The 19,727-nt window shown below is 40.2% G+C and overlaps 1 protein-coding gene across 1 annotated transcript; it reads right to left on the bottom strand.

Moving 5' to 3' along the window:
* Positions 1-3,237: 3,237 nt before the first annotated feature.
* On the bottom strand, positions 3,238-5,497 carry LOC125516936 (heat shock cognate 70 kDa protein-like). The gene is made up of 2 exons (XM_048682192.1): positions 5,275-5,497; positions 3,238-4,694 (listed from the first exon to the last, which is right to left on the bottom strand). The coding sequence occupies exons 1-2, from the start codon at positions 5,495-5,497 to the stop codon at positions 3,238-3,240; spliced, it is 1,680 nt and encodes a 559-aa protein (XP_048538149.1).
* Between the last annotated feature and the right edge of the window lie 14,230 nt (positions 5,498-19,727).

Raw genomic sequence — 19,727 nt, forward strand, 5'->3', positions numbered from 1 at the left:
TTTTGGCTCCGTAGTCGGGCCCTGATTGTACTTGGTTGATGTAATGCTTTATTCATGTATTTGTGTGAAGTGGCGATTGTAAGCCAACTATGTATCTCTTTCCCTTATGTATTACATGGGTTGTGTAAAGACTACCTCACTTGCGACATTGCTTTCAATGCGGTTATGCCTCTAAGTCGTGCTTCGACACGTGAGAGATATAGCCGCATCGAGGGCATAACACGAGCAATACTATAGGTGCACATGCTTTTTTTCTAAAAAAATTATCTGTTTTGCATCAGTTTCAATATGTTTTTTTACTTTACTTTTTTTACTTTTTTCTTCATGTTTATTTATTTATTTCTTCGGTTTTCACCTGTTTTTCTGCAGTTTCCTCGTTTGTTTATTTTTATTCCTCTTTTTATTTTTTAGTTCACTTTTTTCAACACATGTCTAATTTTTTTCATAGACATTCTACATTATTCTTATACAAAAAGAATAATTTTTTACACGTCTAGATTTTTCAATAATTAATAATATTTTTAAAATATATGTTTTGATGTCCACTTTTTTATACAAATTGTATATTTTCATATACATGTAAAATATATTTTTATAAAGTTGACATTTTCGAATACATGGTTAATATTTTTTGAAATACTTGTTTTCAACATTTTATTGAATACGTGTTAAACATTTTCAAATACAGGTTGAAGGTGCCAACATTTTTTAATGCCACATACATTCTTTTTGAATGGTACAAAATTTTGCAGTCACTGGTCAAACACCCTTCTCCTTAGTCGTTGGCAGGTTATCCTCCCCCCACACACACACACACCAACCTCCCTCCGAATTTCGTCACGCGCCTCCACTAATCTCCACTTAACAACCGCCACATCCCTACATAATCTTGCTCATCCCGTAAACACCCTCAGGTCTACCAAAGCTCCATGCTAAAACATACTCCCTCTGTAAAGAAATATAAGAGTGTTTCGATCACTACAGTAGTGATCACTAGAGCAGTGATCTAGACGTCACCTCACTCATCCTGTAATTAAGCAACCTTAGGTCTAGCAAAGCTCCATGCTAGAAAATACTCCCTATCTAAAGAAATATAAGAGTGTTTAGATCTTCAGGGAGTACAAAAAATGATCTAGCACGCACACCGATTGGGATTAGGTGTTGTTTCTATTGATCCTCAACTCTACGGATACAAGCTGTAGAACCTGATTAGACGTACAACGCACGCACACACACTCCGCTATGCGTCTAACAGACCTACAACCCATACATACGCAACACGTCTTGAGAAACTTTCAAAACCATCCGGCTTCACGAACGGCGTGTACGTCATGCTCCATGTGGTCCATAGACGTGTAATGTACCTAAGAATGACAATTTTACCCATGGGTACGGGTACCCGTGGGTACCGTACCAGCATAGGCAGGGTATGGGCACACTTATACCCATGAGTAGTACCCATACCCTACCCGTTAAGTCGTGGGTAGGGCACGGGTATAGCCTTGTACCCGCGGGTATACCCATACCCTACCCGTTTGTGAACTAATGTTAAGTTGTCGTCAATTAGTCATTAATTTGTCATGTGACTCGTCTAGTCCTATTGACTTAAGGAATATGGTGTGATTTCTAAATACTGATAGTGGTCATTTACTCATCTACATGTTATTGAGTTGTGACAGTTGATTTTTTTGTCAAATGTGCTATCAATGAGTGTAAAATTGTGAACTCATGTATTATTTGTTCTACCCGTTGGTTACTCAATGGGTACGGGTACCCATCGGGTATGGGTAAAGTTTCATACCCATGGGTACGGGTATGGGTAGAATTTTGTACCCACTAACTATACGGATATGGGTATGGTATTACTCTACCTGCTCATGCCCTACCCATTGCCATCCTTAAATGTACCTGAAAACTAGGAAAAATACCCTAGGTAGACTTATGCTGATCCTAGCGGGCTAGTTGGCCACCACCAATGCCACTCATAGAAAGGGCTCGTTCTCTGGATTGGGGTTAGTTTCGTTGGTGTATTGTACATCGCAATGCCTGACTATATAAAAGTAGCGAACCAACTTGTGGTTGGATGGTTAGGATCAAAGGAAACTTCATAAAATCTCAAGATGATATGCCGGCTCAGTCCCTCGGAGATGCCCGTCAAGGGGTAGGGTGCGCATATGTGCGTTCATAAGGGGTAATTGTATGCACGTATATATGAGCGCTTGCGTTTGTACTGCATTAAAAAAAGACTATATAAAAGTATAAATGGATTATTTTTTAAATCAATATCATTAGATTTATTTGTAAATCAATATTTGTAACTCCTTTTTTATTTCTTAGCAAAATAATCATGTATTCATAAATAAAATAAAGTTCAATGTTATATACAAAATAATAGTCAATCTTAATGTAAAGGTGCCTAATATGTTGTATATTATGCGATGAAGTACAAAATAAAGGTCAATCTTAACGTAAACGTGCCTAAAATGTTGTGTATCATGTGATTACATAGAAAATAAAGGTCAAACTTGAACGTGGCTAAAATGTTGTGGATCATGCGATTAAGTACAAAATAAATGTCAACCCTCATGTAAACATGCCTAAAATGTTGTGTATTATGTGATTACGTACAAACTAAAAGTCAACCTTAATGTAAACATGCCCACAATGTTGTGTAATATGTGATTAAGTGACAAGTAGGAGTAAAAGAATATCGGTAAATGATAAAAGAATAATTAATTCCAACTTTTATCCCTAATTTTTGGGTTTGTGACAGATTATATACACCATTTACCATATTTTAATTAAGCAAATTGCTGCCAATCTTTACCCCTTCTTCTTTTTGGCGTTATGACTGGTCGGCTGCATATGATACCCTCGTATTTGCGAGTGCCATGGTTAATCCAATTACATGATGGCTAAAGAAGAATGTTTGATCAAATTGTAGTACCGATTCCTAACTATATATCTGATGAGCTTACACTGATCCATGTAAGGTACGGTGCTGGCGAAAAGTATTCAAGAGAAGTCCAGCAGAGAGACAGTGTTCTCCGCAAAAAGTAAAGAAAAGACATCCAATTGGCACAATTTTTTGTCTGTTGAATCACAGAAGTGCATAAACTAGGCGAGGAGGACGACATAACAGATTAAACCATGGTTCCAAAAGGAAACAAAAAGTACATAAAGTAGGCGACGAGGACAGTCCATATTCTCAGCCCGGAACCTGGAAGTTGCACCCATTTAGTTCCAGGGCCATTCTGGTTCTTCGCTTTCCTCCATTTCCTCATTGTCCTCTGAATTGTACCCGTTGGCATCACGCACCATACGCTTGATCTCCTCCGCGGTCAGCCGCCCCTTGTCAGTGGTGATAGTAACGTTCTTCTTGTTTCGCGTACTCATGTCTTCCGCCGTTACCTTCAGAATGCTGTCTGCATCAATTTCAAAGGTGACGTTGATCTTTGGCTTTCCCCTGGGCGCACGGGGGATGCCACCGAGAGTGAACTTGCCAAGGAGAATGTTGTCCTTGGTTCCCTCGCCCTCGCCCTGGTACACCTGAATGAGTACATTGGTCTGGTTGTCGGAGTAGGTCGAGTAAATATCCTCCTTCTTGACAGGGATGGTGCTGTTCCTGGGTATCAGGACGCTCATGACACGACCTACTGTCTCTACCCCAAGTGAGAGCGGTGTGACCTCGAGCAGGAGTACATCCCGCACTTCATTGTCGTCGCCGCTAAGGATGGAGGCCTGTACAGCGGAACCGTAGGCGACGGCCTCATCGGGGTTGATACTCGTGCATAGCTCTTTCCCGTCGAAGAACTCCCGGAGGAGCTGTCGCACTTTGGGGATACGGGTGGAGCCACCCACGAGCACGACGTCGTGGATCTGGGACTTGTCCATATCGGCATCATCGAGGCATTTCTTGACGTGTTCGATGCACTTGCAGAAGAGGTCCATGTTGAGCTGCTCGAACTTTGCGCGGCTGATGGCCCCGTAGAAGTCGATGCCGTCGTGGAGAGACTCAATCTCAACGGTGGCCTGCGACGTGATGGAGAGCATCCTCTTGGCCTTCTCACATGCCGTCCTAAGACGTCGAAGCGCCTTTGGGTTCTTCCTGATGTCATCCGTCTTGTACTTCTTAAGAAACTCCCGCACGAAGTGTTTCACCATGAGGCTGTTGAAATCCTCGCCACCGAGGTGGGTGTCACCGGCCGTAGCCATGACCTTAAAGACGCCCATGTCGATGTCTGCACCGGGATCGATGTTGACAATAGAGACGTCCAAGGTACCACCACCAAGATCAAACACGAGCACAGTCTTAACTTCCTCACTGTCGGTCATCTTGCCGAACCCATAGGCGACGGTGGCGGCAGAGGGCTCATTGATAATGCGCAGGACATTGAGGCCAGCAATGGTGCCGGCGTCAATGGTAGCTTGGCGCTGTGAATCGGTGAAGTAGACTGGGACGGTAATGACCGCATTCTTCACATCCGTGCCGAGGTAGGCCACGGCGGTCTCCCGCATCTTTTTGAGAATCATTGCCGAGATCTCCTCGGCCTCAAACTGCTTCTCCTCATCCTTGTACTGCACCACGATCATCGGCCAGTCCCTGGGACCTGACACAACTATGAAGGGCCACGTCTTGAGATCTCCTTGAACTGACTTGTCGCTGAAACGCCGGCCGATAAGTCGCTTCACATCTGAAATGAGTACATAATACAGATTCATTGTGGATTAGTAATATGTGCATTTCTTTGTAGCAGGGGATAGACATTCGAATTTTTGTTTAGATTTGAGATGTGCGCAAATTTTTGCATTTTGTGAACAAAATTATGGTACAAAACTAGAAATTCACACACCACACCACCCTGCAATGACTCTTCCATGCATGCATGCACTGGCTTCTTGATCCGATTTATTCCCTTAAAAATACTTTTTCCAACCAACAAATAGCATGCAGGAATTCAATGATAAGAAGTTGGAAGGACATGCTTAGGGGAAACTAGACAACTGTATTTGCTAAAAATCTAAACCAGACTTTTTCTTGTTTGGGAAAAGGAAGAGTATATACAGACAATTCATGAGAGAAGAAACTAAGTGATCACATAGAAGATGGGGATACTCATCACCAGAATAATGGGAAAATGTTAGCTAGATATCTGACAGAAGACTAAGCATTTGGTAGCCGAAGAAAGGAAGCGTTTAGGATGAACATAATTGAAATTCTTGCGGTTATGCATCCAGCAGTAGCTAGGTAAGATTTCTGTGTTCGGTTCTCACCGAAGATGGTGTTGACGGGGTTCATGGCGGCCTGGTTCACAGCCGCGTCGCCAGTAAGCCTCGATGTGTCGGTGAAGGCAACACAGGACGGCGTGGTGCGGTTGCCCTGGTCGTTGGCGATGATCTCGACGCGGTTGTCCGACTGCCACACGGCCACGCACGAGTAGGTCGTCCCGAGGTCGATGCCGATCGCCGGTCCTTCATCGCACTCCGTCGCCCCCATTTCCACAGGGTAGACCGGAAGAGGCAGTGGAATGGAGTGTGTACAAGCAGCACTGGGAAAGAGGGGTGCGCTCTGATTGGGAAGCCAAGAGGTGGAGGGCATTTATAAGGCAGAGGAATGCGAGCGGGCGTGCCGTTGCCTGCCGTGTGAAACCAAACCGGTTACAATCGAGAACTCAAGGGTCAGGTTCACTAGTTTCGTCGCTTCTTAGAGGGTGCTTGATACGTTTTAGTCCTATGACTAAAAGTAGTGGGACTAAAACTTGCTAGCCTCACCCATGCTTGAATTCAAATACTAAAGAGACTAAAATCAAGTTATTGAACATTTATTATCCTCCAAACCCTCCAATCTAGAACTCAGATGTGTTAAAGGAGAGGCATTAAATGATGAGAGAGAGGGCTAATACATATTTTAGTAGGTTTTTTATGACTAAAATTTTTTAGCCTCAAGACTAGTCCTAGTCTCTCTTTAGTCAGGGGTGGTTGGAACTTTAGCCTCCAAAAGAGACTATTTTTAGTCCCCTTGAATCCAAGCACCCTCTTATTTGCATCTATAGGTTTGCTTCAATACATCACCAAGGCACGAACCATACAAAGTTCCAAATGTTACTTCCTCCGTTTCTTTTTACTCCGCATATAAGATTTGGTTAAAGTCAAACTACACAAAAATTGACCAAATTTATATAAAAAAATGTGAACATCTACAATACTAAAACTATATAGTATGAAAATACATTTCGTGATGCATCTGATAATATCGATTTCATATTGTCAATGTTTATATTTTTTAATATAAAGTTAGTCAAATTTTACAAAGCTTGACTTTGATCAAACCTTATATGCAGACTAAAAAGAAACGGAGGGAGTATTTACGTCGGTTCCTTGCAAAGTTTTAAATAGCCAGTTATAGCCATAGTTTTAAATAGCCAGCTATAGCGAGAGAGGCGTTTTGGAGGCAGAGCTCCAAGGAGGCCTTTATTTTTAAAAAATTCAAATTCAAACTTTTATGATTCAAAAAATTCTGAAAACAAATATGCATGTATGCAAGGATGTAAGCCACATGTGTGTAAAAATTCACGATGAAATATCTTAAGTTGTGACCTGTGCAAAAAGACAAATTTATGACCTGGGAGAATGAATAGTATCATGTGTTAAATAGCCTCTGATTTGTCTTTTTTGCACATCCCTCATTTCAATGTATCTTGAACTCAAATTTTACACACATGTGTGTTATGCCTTCATGTATATCTGTAATTTTTTTAGGATTTTTTAAAATGTAAAAATATGAATTTAGATGGAATTTCAAATTTGAATTTGGAGGTCTCATTGGAGGCCGAGCTCCAAAAGAGATTTCCGAGCTATAGCCCGCTATATCCTTTTCAGTAGGGTGCTGCTAAATGGTCGTTTCATAAATAGCCCGCTATAGCTGATTTCGAGGCCCGACACTATTTTGCATAGCCTGCTATAGTAATTATTTAATATTTTTGTTAAATGGTCACGTAATTTTAGAGGTCCATATTTCAAGAACAAAACCAAGAAAATATATAAGTGGTTGCATATTTTCTTACAGAAAGAGATGAAAACATTTAAATGCACGATGAACATTCTATGATATATAGCATGATAAAATTTTCATAAATACACAATGAACATATTTTTAAGTACGCGATGAACATGTTTTTAAATACGTGGTGAACATTATGGAAATACTCAACGAATGTTTCTTTGAAGAGGTGACACCAATATTTTAAAAATATGATAATGATTTTTTCTAAATAGGTGATGAGTTTTTTAGATGGCACGATGAAATTTTATGACATTCTTAGCATTTTTATAAACAATGATCATTGTTCTTAAATTCTAGATGAACACTTTTTAATTACACGATCAGCCTTTTCAAATCTAAATGAACATTTTAAATTAACCACAGGAGATTTTATGAAACACACGTTGATTATTATTATTAAATATGATGAACATTTTTAAAAGCACTATGTAGTTAAATATGTTGAAAATAAATAAAAGGAAATGAAAAAATAAAACAAGGAAATGTAATGAAATAAGAAGATAAAAAAGGATCGTGTAATTAAACTAAAGAGTAAGAAGGAAAAGGAAAAATGAAGATATCCACATCATTTAAAAAATGTTCAATTCATATTATAGAAAACTCAATAATTTTAAAAACCTTTGAAGAATGAAAAAAGAAAAAAAGGAAGAAAGAGAAAGAAATTGATAAGAAAAATCAGAAAAAGATAAAAACAAAAGTGAAAAATCATCGACAAAAACGAGGAAACCGATCTTGTTTCTCTCTTGTGCTAATGTTCGGCTTCTTTCTTTTTCTTCTTGCTCAGTCGATTTTTCTGCCATTGCATTTTCTTTCTGTGCATGCGATGGTAGTTGGATGCTACAACCTCTTAGTTTTCTTTCAGGAACTTAAAACCGAATTCATTTTAATATTGATCCACTTAAATAAGAAATATTATTAAAGATGCATTAGTTTGCACTTCTTCTTGCACAACACGGTATATTGCGAAAAACAATTACAAGCTCTAATTATTTGTAATATCACTACTTACATGTGTATGATTTTTGTATTATTACTTATTATTTTGCATAGTCGCATTAATTCATGTATTTTCTTCATTTTCTATCTTCTTTCACGGTAATACCAATGATTGTAATTCATTCTGTATCAGAACAGCTTAAAGAAAAGTCTATTATGTCATCATTGTATTTCTTTATATTTACTTTTCCCGCCAATTTCTTAAGTTCTGCTTTCCATCATTTGTTTTATGTTTTCTTTATTCTTTCAGAGTAATAACGATGCACTGAACTCATTCTACCTTAGAATAACTTCAAGCAAGATTAGTTTTTAGCTTATGTTTTCGCTTTTCACATCATTTTTCTAAGTTATTGCCATCATTTTATTTATGTTTTGTTTTTCATTTTCTTTGTTCTTGTTGGGTAATAACAATATCCTTAATTCATTCCACCATAGAATAATCTAAAACAACATCTATTCTCTTTTTTCTTTTTGCTTTTCCTACCATTTACCCAAGTTTTGTCAACATTTTTTAAGTCTTCTTTATTATTTTAGTTAATACCAATGCCCTTAATTAATGTTCCATTAGAATGAATTCAAGCAACATCTATTAATTTTTGTTTTAGTTTATGTCTTTGGTTTTTGCAACATTTTCCTAACTTTTTGTCTATTTTTGGGCTATGTGTATGCCCTTCATTATCATATTGTTTCAAGTGTTTTACAAAGGCTTATTTCCATTTTAGGCCTTTATCAGCTAGTTGCCCTCATTTCTTTGTAGTAATCTAAGCCCATCCATGGTGGGACAATTATTTATCGATGTACTATTTCATATTTTTAGGTCATAGTTGGGTTGTTTCTGTTTTCGGCATTTGAATATTAAAATTGAAGTTTCTATGCACTATGAAGAGGTGGCTTTTGTCCTCCATTTTTAAAGAATGCACTATGGAGCGGCCAATAGTAGAGCATAGAGCGACACGATTGTTATGTAGGCGGTGAGGAATGTGGGCGGTAGCGTACCCCATGGGCGTGTGATACGTCTCCAACGTATCTATAATTTTTGATTGTTCCATGCTATATTATATTCTGTTTTGGACATTAATGGGCTTTATTATACACTTTTATATTATTTTTGGGACTAACCTATTAACCGGAGGCCCAGCCCATAATTGCTGTTTTTTTGCCTATTTCAGAGTTTCGCAGAAAAAGAATATCAAACGGAGTCCAAACAGAATGAAACCTTCGGGAACGTGATTTTCGGAACGAACGTGATCCAGAGGACTTGGACCCTACGTCAAGACATCAACCAGGAGGGTACGAGGTAGGAGGGCGCGCCTACCCCCCCTGAGCGCGCCCTCCACCCTCGTGGGCCCCACATTGCTCCACCGCCGTACTTCTTCCTCCTATATATACCTATGTACCACCAAACTACCCGATACGGAGCCAAAAACCTAATTCCACCGCCGTAACCTTCTGTACCCGTGAGATCCCATCTTGGGGCCTTTTCCGGAGCTCCGCCGAAGGGGGCATCGATCACGGAGGGCTTCTACATCAACACCATAGCCTCTCCGATGATGTGTGAGTAGTTTACCTCAGACCTTCGGGTCCATAGTTATTAGCTAGATGGCTTCTTCTCTCTCTTTGGATCTCAATACAAAGTTCTTCACGATTCTCGTGGTGATCTATTTGATGTAATCTTCTTTTGCGGTGTGTTTGTTGAGACCGATGAATTGTGGGTTTATGATCAAGTTTATCTACGAACAATATTTGAATCTTCTCTGAATTCTTTTATGTATGATTGGTTATCTTTGCAAGTCTCTTCGAATTATCAGCTTGGTTTGGCCTACTAGATTGATCTTTCTTGCAATGGGAGAAGTGCTTAGCTTTGGGTTCAATCTTGCAATGTCCTTTCCCAGTGACAGTAGGGGCAGCAAGGCACGTATTGTATTGTTGTCATCGAGGATAACAAGATGGGGTTTATATCATACTGCATGAGTTTATCCCTCTACATCATGTCATCTTAGTTAAAGCGTTACTCTGTTCTTTTGAACTTAATACTCTAGATGCATGCTGGATAGCGGTCGATGTGTGGATTAATAGTAGTAGATGCAGGCAGGAGTCGGTCTACTTGTCACGGACGTGATGCCTATATACATGATCATACCTAGATATTCTCATAACTATGCTCAATTCTATCAATTGCTCAATTGTAATTTGTTTACCCACCGTAATACTTATGCTCTCGAGAGAAGCCACTTGTGAAACCTATGGCCCCCGGGTCTATTTTCCATCATATTAATCTTCCAACACTTAGCTATTTCTATTGCCGTTTATTTTACTTTGCATCTTTATTTTACTCTTTATCATAAAAATACCAAAAATATTATCTTATCATATCTATCAGATCTCACTTTCGCAAGTGACCGTGAAGGGATTGACAACCCCTTTATTGCGTTGGTTGCGAGGATTTTATTTGTTTGTGTAGGTGCGAGGGACTCGTGCGTGGCCTCCTACTGGATTGATACCTTGGTTCTCAAAAACTGAGGAAATACTTATGCTGCTTTACTGCATCACCCTTTCCTCTTCAAGGGAAAACCAACGCAGTGCTCAAGAGGTAGCAAGAAGGATTTCTGGCGTCGTTGCCGGGGAGTCTATGCAAAAGTCAACATACCAAGTACCCATCACAAACCCTTATCTCCCGCATTACATTATTTTCCATTTGCCTCTCGTTTTCCTCTCTCCCACTTCACCCTTGCCGTTTTATTCGCCCTCTCTTTTCCGTTTGCCTCTTTTTCGCTCGCCTCTTGTTTGCTCGTGTGTTGGATTGCTTGCTTGTCACGATGGCTCAGGATAATACTAAATTGTGTGACATCACCAATACCAACAATAATGATTTTCTTAGCACTGCGATTGCTCCTCTTACCGATACTGAATCTTGTGAAATTAATGCTGCTTTGTTGAATCTTGTCATGAAAGATCAATTCGCCGGCCTTCCTAGTGAAGATGCCGCTACCCATCTAAATAGCTTCATTGATTTGTGTGATATGCAAAAGAAGAAATATGTGGACAATGATATTGTTAAATTGAAGCTATTCCCCTTTTCTCTTAGAGATCGTGCTAAAGCTTGGTTTTCGTCTTTGCCTAAAAATAGTATTGATTCATGGAATAAGTGCAAAGATGCTTTTATCTCTAAGTACTTTCCTCCCGCTAAGATCATCTCTCTTAGAAACGATATTATGAATTTTAAGCAACTTGATCATGAACATGTTGCACAAGCCTGGGAGAGGATGAAATTAATGATACGTAATTGCCCTACACATGGTTTAAATCTTTGGATGATTATACAGAATTTTTATGCCGGATTGAGTTTTGCTTCTAGAAATCTTTTAGATTCAGCCGTGCGAGGCACTTTTATGGACATCACTTTAGGAGAAGCTACTAAACTCATAGATAATATTATGGTTAATTATTCTCAATGGCACACCGGAAGATCTACTAATAAAAAAGTGCATGCGATAGAAGAAATTAATGTTTTGAGTGGAAAGATGGATGAACTTATGAAACTATTTGCTAATAAAAGTGTTTCTTCTGATCCTAATGATATGCCTTTGTCTACTTTGATTGAGAATAATAATGAATCTATGGATGTGTGATGACCCACAAGTATAGGGGATCTATCGTAGTCCTTTCGATAAGTAAGAGTGTCGAACCCAACGAGGAGCAGAAGGAAATGATAAGCAGTTTTCAGCAAGGTATTCTCTATAAGTACTGAAGTAAGTGGTAATATATAGTTTTGTGGTAAGATAATTTGTAACGAGCAATAAGTAACAAAAGTATATAAAGTGCAGCAAGGTGGCCTAATCCTTTTTGTAGCAAAGGACAAGCCTGGACAAACTCTTATATAGAGAAAAGCGCTCCCGAGGACACATGGGAATATCGTCAAGCTAGTTTTCATCACGTTCATATGATTCACGTTCGGTACTTTGATAATTTGATATGTGGGTGGAACGGTGCTTGGGTGCTGTTCTTACTTGAACAAGCATCCCACTTATGATTAACCTCTATTGCAAGCATCAGCAACTACAACAAAAGTATTAAGGTAAACCTAACAATACCATGAAACATATGGATCCAAATCAGCCCCTTACGAAGCAACGCATAAACTAGGGTTTAAGCTTTTGTCACTCTAGCAACCCATCATCTACTTATTACTTCCCAATGCCCTCCTCTAGGCCCAAATAATGGTGAAGTGTTATGTAGTCGACGTTCACATAACACCACTAGAGGATAGACAAGATACATCTCATCAAAATATCGAACGAATACGAAATTCACATGACTACTAATAGCAAGACTTCTCCCATGTCCTCAGGAACAAACGTAACTACTCACAAAGCATATTCATGTTCATAATCAGAGGGGTATTAATATACATAAAGGATCTGAACATATGATCTTCCACCAAATAAACCAACTAGCATCAACTACAAGGAGTAATCAACACTACTAGCAATCTACTAGTACCAATCCCAGACTTAGAGACAAGAATTGGATACAAGAGATGAACTAGGGTTTTGAGAGGAGATGGTGCTGGTGAAGATGTTGATGGAGATTGCCCTCTACCGATGAGAGGAGCGTTGGTGATGACGATGGCGATGATTTCCCCCTCCCGGAGGAAAGTGTCCCCGGCAGAACAGCTCTGCCGGAGCCCTAGATTGGTTCCACCAAGGTTCCGCCTCGTGGCGGCGGGGTCTCGTCCCAAAAGGTTGCCTCTGATTTTTCCCTGGACGAAAGACTTCATATAGCAGAAGATGGCCACCGGAGAGCCAACAGGGGGCCCACGAGGCAGGGGGCGCGCCCTGGGGGGTAGGGTGCGCCCCCACCCTCGTGGCCAGGTGGGCCCCCCTCTGACGTACTTCTTCCACTCAATATTTTTTATGTATTCTAAAAATAACTTCCGTGGAGTTTCAGGACTTTTGGAGTTGCGCAGAATAGGTCTCTAATATTTGCTCCTTTTCCAGCCCAGAATTCCAGCTACCGGCATTCTCCCTCCTTATGTAAACCTTGTAAAATAAGATAGAATAGGCATAAGTATTGTGACATAATGTGTAATAACAGCCCATAATGCAATAAATATCGATATAAAAGCATGATGCAAAATGGACGTATCAACTCCCCCAAGCTTAGACCTCACTTGTCCTCAAGCGGAGGCCGATAACGATAAATATGTCCTCATGTTTAGAGGTAGAGGTGTCGATAAAATAAAATACGGACATGAGTGAATCATGGTTATTTTTATAACAGCAACATATATGGATAATGTCATATGATTTCTTATGCTCAAGTAATAATCTATTCACAATGCAAAAGCATGAATCAGAAACCTTATTGAGAACTAACAAACTATAATCTCAGTCATTGAAGCAATTGCAATTTATCATAACATCAGAAAGAGTCTATGTCAGAGCTTTCTAGGAAGTCCACATACTCAATTATCATTTAGTCTTTTATAATTGCTAACAGTCACGCAATACTTGTGGTTACGGAGTTTCAATCGGACACAGAGAAAGATAGGGGCTTATAGTTTCGCCTCCCAACCTTTTACCTCAAGGGTGATGTCAACAATAATAACTCATGCTCCCCTACATCCAGTTGGATATATCTATCAGGATCTTTCCAACACACTGTGCTTGCCAAAGGATAAAATATAAAAAGGAAAGGTGAAGATCACCATGACTCTTTGCATAAGGTAGAACATAATAGTAACAGATAGGCCCTTCTCAGAGGGAAGCAGAGGTTGCCATGCGCTTTTAGGGTTGGATGCACAAAATCTTAATGCGAAAGAACGTCACTTTATATTGCCCCTTGTGATATGAACCTTTATTATGCAGTCTGTCGCTTTTATTTCTTCCACATCACAAGATCGTATAAAGCTTATTTCCTCCACACCAATCAATCATACATATTTAAAGAGCAATTTTTATTGCTTGCACCGATGACAACTTACTTGAAGGATCTTACTCAATCCATAGGTAGGTATGGTGGACTCTCATGGCAAAACTGGTTTAAGGGTTTTGGAAGCACAAGTAGTATCTCTACTTGGTGCTGAGAATTTGGCTAGCATGAGGGGGAAAGGCAAGCTCAATATGTTGGATGATCCATGACAATATACTTTATCTCAGATATAAGAAAACATAACCCATTACGTTGTCTTCCTTGTCCAACATCAACTCTTTAGCATGTCATGTTTTAATGAGTGCTCCCAATTATAAAAGATGTCCATGATAATATATTTATATGTGAGACCTCTCTTTCTTTATTACTTCCTATTAATTGCAACGATGACCAAAGCTATGTTTGTCAACTCCCAACAATTTTTAATCATCATACTCTTTCTGTGTGAAGTCATTACTCTCAATAAGATCGATATGAACTCTTTGTTTCTTTTTATTCTTTTCTCTTTTCTTTTATTCACTCAAGATCATAGCAAGATAATCAAGCCCTTGACTCAACACTAATCTTTATTATATAGCTCACGGACTCGATTACATAGAGGGATCATAAAGCAAAAACTCAAGACTAGATCATGCTAAAACTTTATTCTACTAGATCAAGATACTACTAATAGGATCGAACTAAGAAAAATGGTAAAGATAGGAGTGTGAAGATGATACGATATCGGGGCACCTCCCCCAAGCTTGGCAGTTGCCAAGGGGAGTGCCCATACCCATGTGATTATGTCTCCTTCTTCGGGGATGGTGATGGCTTCTTCCTCAATTTACGCTTGAGGACAGAATTTTGATCCCTCAAGCCGTCAATCTCTTGCTCCAGGATTAATATCTTTTTGCATAGTTCCTGCTTGTTTTCCTGCAAGAGGCGAAAAGGGATAAACTCGATCTTAGGTTTCTTTGCTCTATCCGGGAGGCTTGAATTTTTGAACTCCACATGCATGTCCCCAGGTTGAGGTAGTGGGATTTCATCCTCATCTGAGCTCGTCTCCTCCTTCCTCTTGGGTTCATAATCCTCTTCTTCCTCCATAGTCCAACCACAATGCTCCACATCTCCATAGACCTTGGGATCTGCAAGGTAATCATCCACATAGCTTTCTCCTTCCGAATCCTGGGACGACATGTTGCTCTAATCTGTAACAGGGCAGCTCGAAACAAGAACAGAGGATATTTGCGTGATACAGCAGTCAAAACCTTCGGGAGATTATATAATGAATTTTTACCGACCAAAATACATATCGTGCAAGAAAACGGAGTCCGAAGAGCACACGAGGTGCCCACAAGGTAGGGGGGCGCGCCCAGGGGGGTAGGGCGCACCCTCCACCCTCATGGAGGCCTCGTGTCCTTCCCGGACTGCTTCTTATTTTTCTATTTTTCTAAATATTCCAAAACGGAGAAATATTGCCATAAATACTGTTTTGGAGTCGGTTTACTTACCGTACCACATACCTATTCCTTTTCGGAGTCTGAAACGTTCTGGAAAGTGTCCCTTATGTATTCCTCCGGGGTTACGGTTTCAATAACATTGGTTTCAACATTTATAGGATTACCTGAGATATAATGTTTGATTCTTTGACTGTTCACCACCTTCGGATTTGTGCCTTCGAAGTTGTTGATTTTTATGGCACCGGAACGATAGACCTCCTCGATAGCGTAGGGACCTTCCCATTTAGAGAGAAGTTTTCCTGCAAAAAATCTTAAACAAGAGTTGTATAGCAATACATAATCACCTACATTAAACTCACGCTTTCGTATTCTTTTTTCATGCCATCTTTTGACTTTTTCTTTAAATAACTTGGCATTTTCATAAGCTTGGGTTCTCCATTCATCAAGTGAGCTAATGTCAAATAACCTGTTCTCACCAGCAAGTTTGAAATCATCATTGAGCTCTTTAATATCCCAATAAGCCTTATGTTCTAGTTCAAGAGGTAAGTGACATGCTTTTCCATAAACCATTTTATACGGAGACATACCCATAGGATTTTTATATGCAGTTCTATAGGCCCATAATGCATCATCATGTTTCTTGGACCAATTCTTTCTAAACCTATTGACAGTTTTTTGCAAAATTAATTTGAGCTCTCTATTGCTCAATTCTACTTGACCACTAGACTGTGGGTGATAAGGAGATGCAATTCTATGGTTAACTTCATACTTAGCAAGCATTTTACGGAAAGCACCATGAATAAAATGTGAACCACCATCAGTCATTAGATATCTAGGGACTCCAAACCTCGGAAAAATGACTTCTTTAAGCATCTTAATAGAAGTGTTATGATCAGCACTACTAGTTGGAATAGCTTCTACCCACTTAGTAACGTAATCAACAGCAACTAAAATATGTGTGTATCCATTAGAGGCAGGAAAAGGTCCCATATGATCAAAGCCCCAAACATCAAATGGTTCGATAACAAGTGAATAATTCATAGGCATTTCTTGACGTTTGCTAATATTACCAATTCTTTGACATTCATCACAAGATAAGACAAACTTACGGGCATCCTTGAAGAGAGTAGGCCAATAAAAACCGGATTGCAATACCTTATGTGCAGTTCTATCTCCAGCGTGGTGTCCTCCATAAGCTTCAGAGTGACACTTGCGTAGGATTTGTTCCTGTTCATGCTCAGGTACACAACGTCTAATAACACCATCTACTCCTTCTTTATAAAGATGTGGGTCATCCCAAAAGTAATGCCTCAAATCGTAGAAAAACTTTTTCTTTTGCTGGTATGTGAAACTAGGTGGTATGAATTTAGCAACAATGTAATTAGCATAATCAGCATACCATGGAGCAGCACAAGAAGCATTTATGACATTTAATTGCTCATCAGGAAAGCTATCATCAATAGGTAGTGGGTCATCGATCAAGAACATTTTCTAACCTAGACAAGTTGTCTGCAACGGGGTTCTCAGCTCCCTTTCTATCAACAATATGCAAATCAAATTCTTGTAGCAAGAGAACCCATCTAATAAGTCTAGGTTTAGCATCTTTCTTTTCCATAAGATATTTATGTAGGAGATATGCCCTAGAGGGAATAATAAATGATATTATTTTTCTCCGAGTTCATAATTATGTTTATGTTCCATGCTATAACTGCAATGATTCTCAAGTCTGCAATATCCACGAGGCTCGGAGGAAGACTCATATGCATGTGTGGAATAATAAACGGTAAGAAGTATTCTTAGTCTGGCCTCTAAGACTAGCTCAAGTGTTGCATGATGGTTCTGTTTTCCTGATCATGGACATGTCAATGCCAGCAACTTTGAGGGCACAATGTTAAGAGAACATTTGTGTTGAATCGACCCGGATTGTGTTATGCTATGAGATTCATTCGTCACAAGTTAATGGTTCATAACATAGAGATGGTTAACATTTGCATAATTCCTTAGACCATGAGAGTATCGAGTTTCTTCATGCTTGCTTCATGAACTTTGGGGTTTGTTAAACGTCATCCGTAAATGGGTGGCTATTATGGCGGCTTACGGGTTCATGGAAAAGTGTGTCAAGTAACTTGATAGATCAAGATTGGGATTTTCTCCTCCGATGATGGAGAGATATTCTCGGGCTCTCTCGGTATTAAGGTATCCATCATCGTCTGGCCAGACACAGTGTGATTTGATCACTTGGATGCCGGAACACGGAAACGAGAAAAGAGAACAAAACCGGTACCGAGGTAACTTGCATGGTGGACAAATGGTTCGTCCACGGGGATGTAACAAATCTCACCTCGGGTGTTTGTGACATATCGCGAAGCAACATGAATAGCTCACTGCAACTGGAGGTTCACTCGAATATTTATTCGTGTGGGTATAGGGGTCAATATGGGTGTCCACGGCTTTGATGTTGATCGATCGGAAGGGGTTCCGGGTCATGTCTATACTTCACCGAACCTATAGGGTCACATGCTTAAGGGTCATCTATCTGTTGAATACTAGACAGGGAGTGTGAGAGAAAATCATCAAAAAAGTTTCGGACACCGAAACGTTTCGGACAGTGGAAAAGTTCCGCAGAGAGAGGTCACCGGTCGAGTTTCGGTGAAACCGAAATAGTTGTTTCCGGGTATGCCATTAAGTCAAAATGGTTTCGGCACATGCCTGATAATTCTTGGAGGGTGCCAGAATCATTCTGGAAACTTTTTGGAATTTTCAGAAATAAAAACCGGAAATGTTTCGGAGCTGCTGGAACCGGTTCAGATGCTTTTCGCAGATGAAAATCACTAAACTGGAATTGTTCCAGAATGCGTTGAAAATCATTATGGTGGGTACTGGAAATGGTCTAATCCCACATAAATATTTTCAATTCGAACACACGCTGAAAAATGTTGTCATGAATAGTGAAAGTGCTTTTTGGGATATTTATGGAAAGCCACCTTTTGGGGCTTTACCCAAAAGGCTTCTAGAAGGACTTGGGGATCAAGGAACCCCCTTTGGGGGCCCCCCATGAGGGTGGGACGTTGGAGGGTGCAGCTCCTCCATGGGGCTCCACTTGTCATCCCTTTATGCCCTTTATGCCCTTTTATGTGTGACATGAAGTGTGGACATTTTTGGGTTTTTCATGTGTCCCCTTCCCCTTGGGTTTTCCTATAAATAGAGGTGGAGAGGCACTCTCCACACTCACTCTTTCTCACATACAAGTGCCATTGCAATGATCTGGCTTCTCTCTCCCTCCCCGCGAAATAGTTTCGTAAAGCCGAAAGGCTGTCTGGGTTCCGGTGGGAACTAGTTCTGGACGGCGAAGACCTGTCGGATAGATGACACCGTATGTGTGCAACTCTGTAGAGAGATCGTAGTTTCGGTCTTAGTTCGTGAGTGCCTCCCGAAGGGCTGTCCGTGTGACCGTCCGAGTTTCGAAGGTCCTCCCGAAGGGCTGTCCGAGTGACCGTTCGAGTTCCGAAGGTCCTCCCGAAGGGCTGTCTGCAACACCGTCCGGGGGGCTGTTCGACCGCCTCCCGGAGGGCTGTCTGAGGAGCAGATGAGGGTATACATCCTCGCGGTTGGGAGGTTGTAAATCCTAGCTGCAGGGATCTGCACCGCCGATCGTCATCGACTCTACTTCCCGCTGCGCTGCGAGTCGGTAACGAAAAAGATCAAACCATGTATGCAGTCTCCATAGTGGTGCTGGGCTGGTGCATAGGTCAGAAATTTTTTGTTTTCTGTTGCGTTCCCCTACAGTGGTACCAGAGCCGTGCTATGTGTAGATGCAGGTTTCGATCTAGAATACATGGAGATGTTTGGGTATTGCATAATATAATTAGGTAGTAGATGAGATCTATTGCTGAAAATTATTTATTCTTTTTGCTTCCCTAGAATTTGCACTTGCTCAATCTCGAGACAGCATGGTGGAATTTGACAAATTTCTGGCAATCCGTGATCCTGATTGATCATGGAAGTGCTATCAGTTCTTTGGGTTCTGCCATAGTCAAAAGAAAGATGAAATTTGCAGATGAAAGGGCATTGCAGATATGATCTGCACGGGGGTCATGCGTATGACGAAGTTTAGTATGGGGCTCGAGATTTAATTATCTCGTGTTTCATACGCCCCGAGATGTTAATCTAGCAACTTGAATAATCATACTTGACGATAAAACGTTGGTAGCTTCGGTTTAAGTGAAAACCTTAGAAGCCACGAAAAATAAAATTTTGCATAAACAAATTAGAGGTGTATAACTTGGTTTTGCAGGATG

The sequence above is a fragment of the Triticum urartu genome, chromosome 6, assembly GCF_003073215.2.
Source record: "Triticum urartu cultivar G1812 chromosome 6, Tu2.1, whole genome shotgun sequence".
NCBI classification, from domain to species: Eukaryota; Viridiplantae; Streptophyta; class Magnoliopsida; order Poales; family Poaceae; genus Triticum; species Triticum urartu.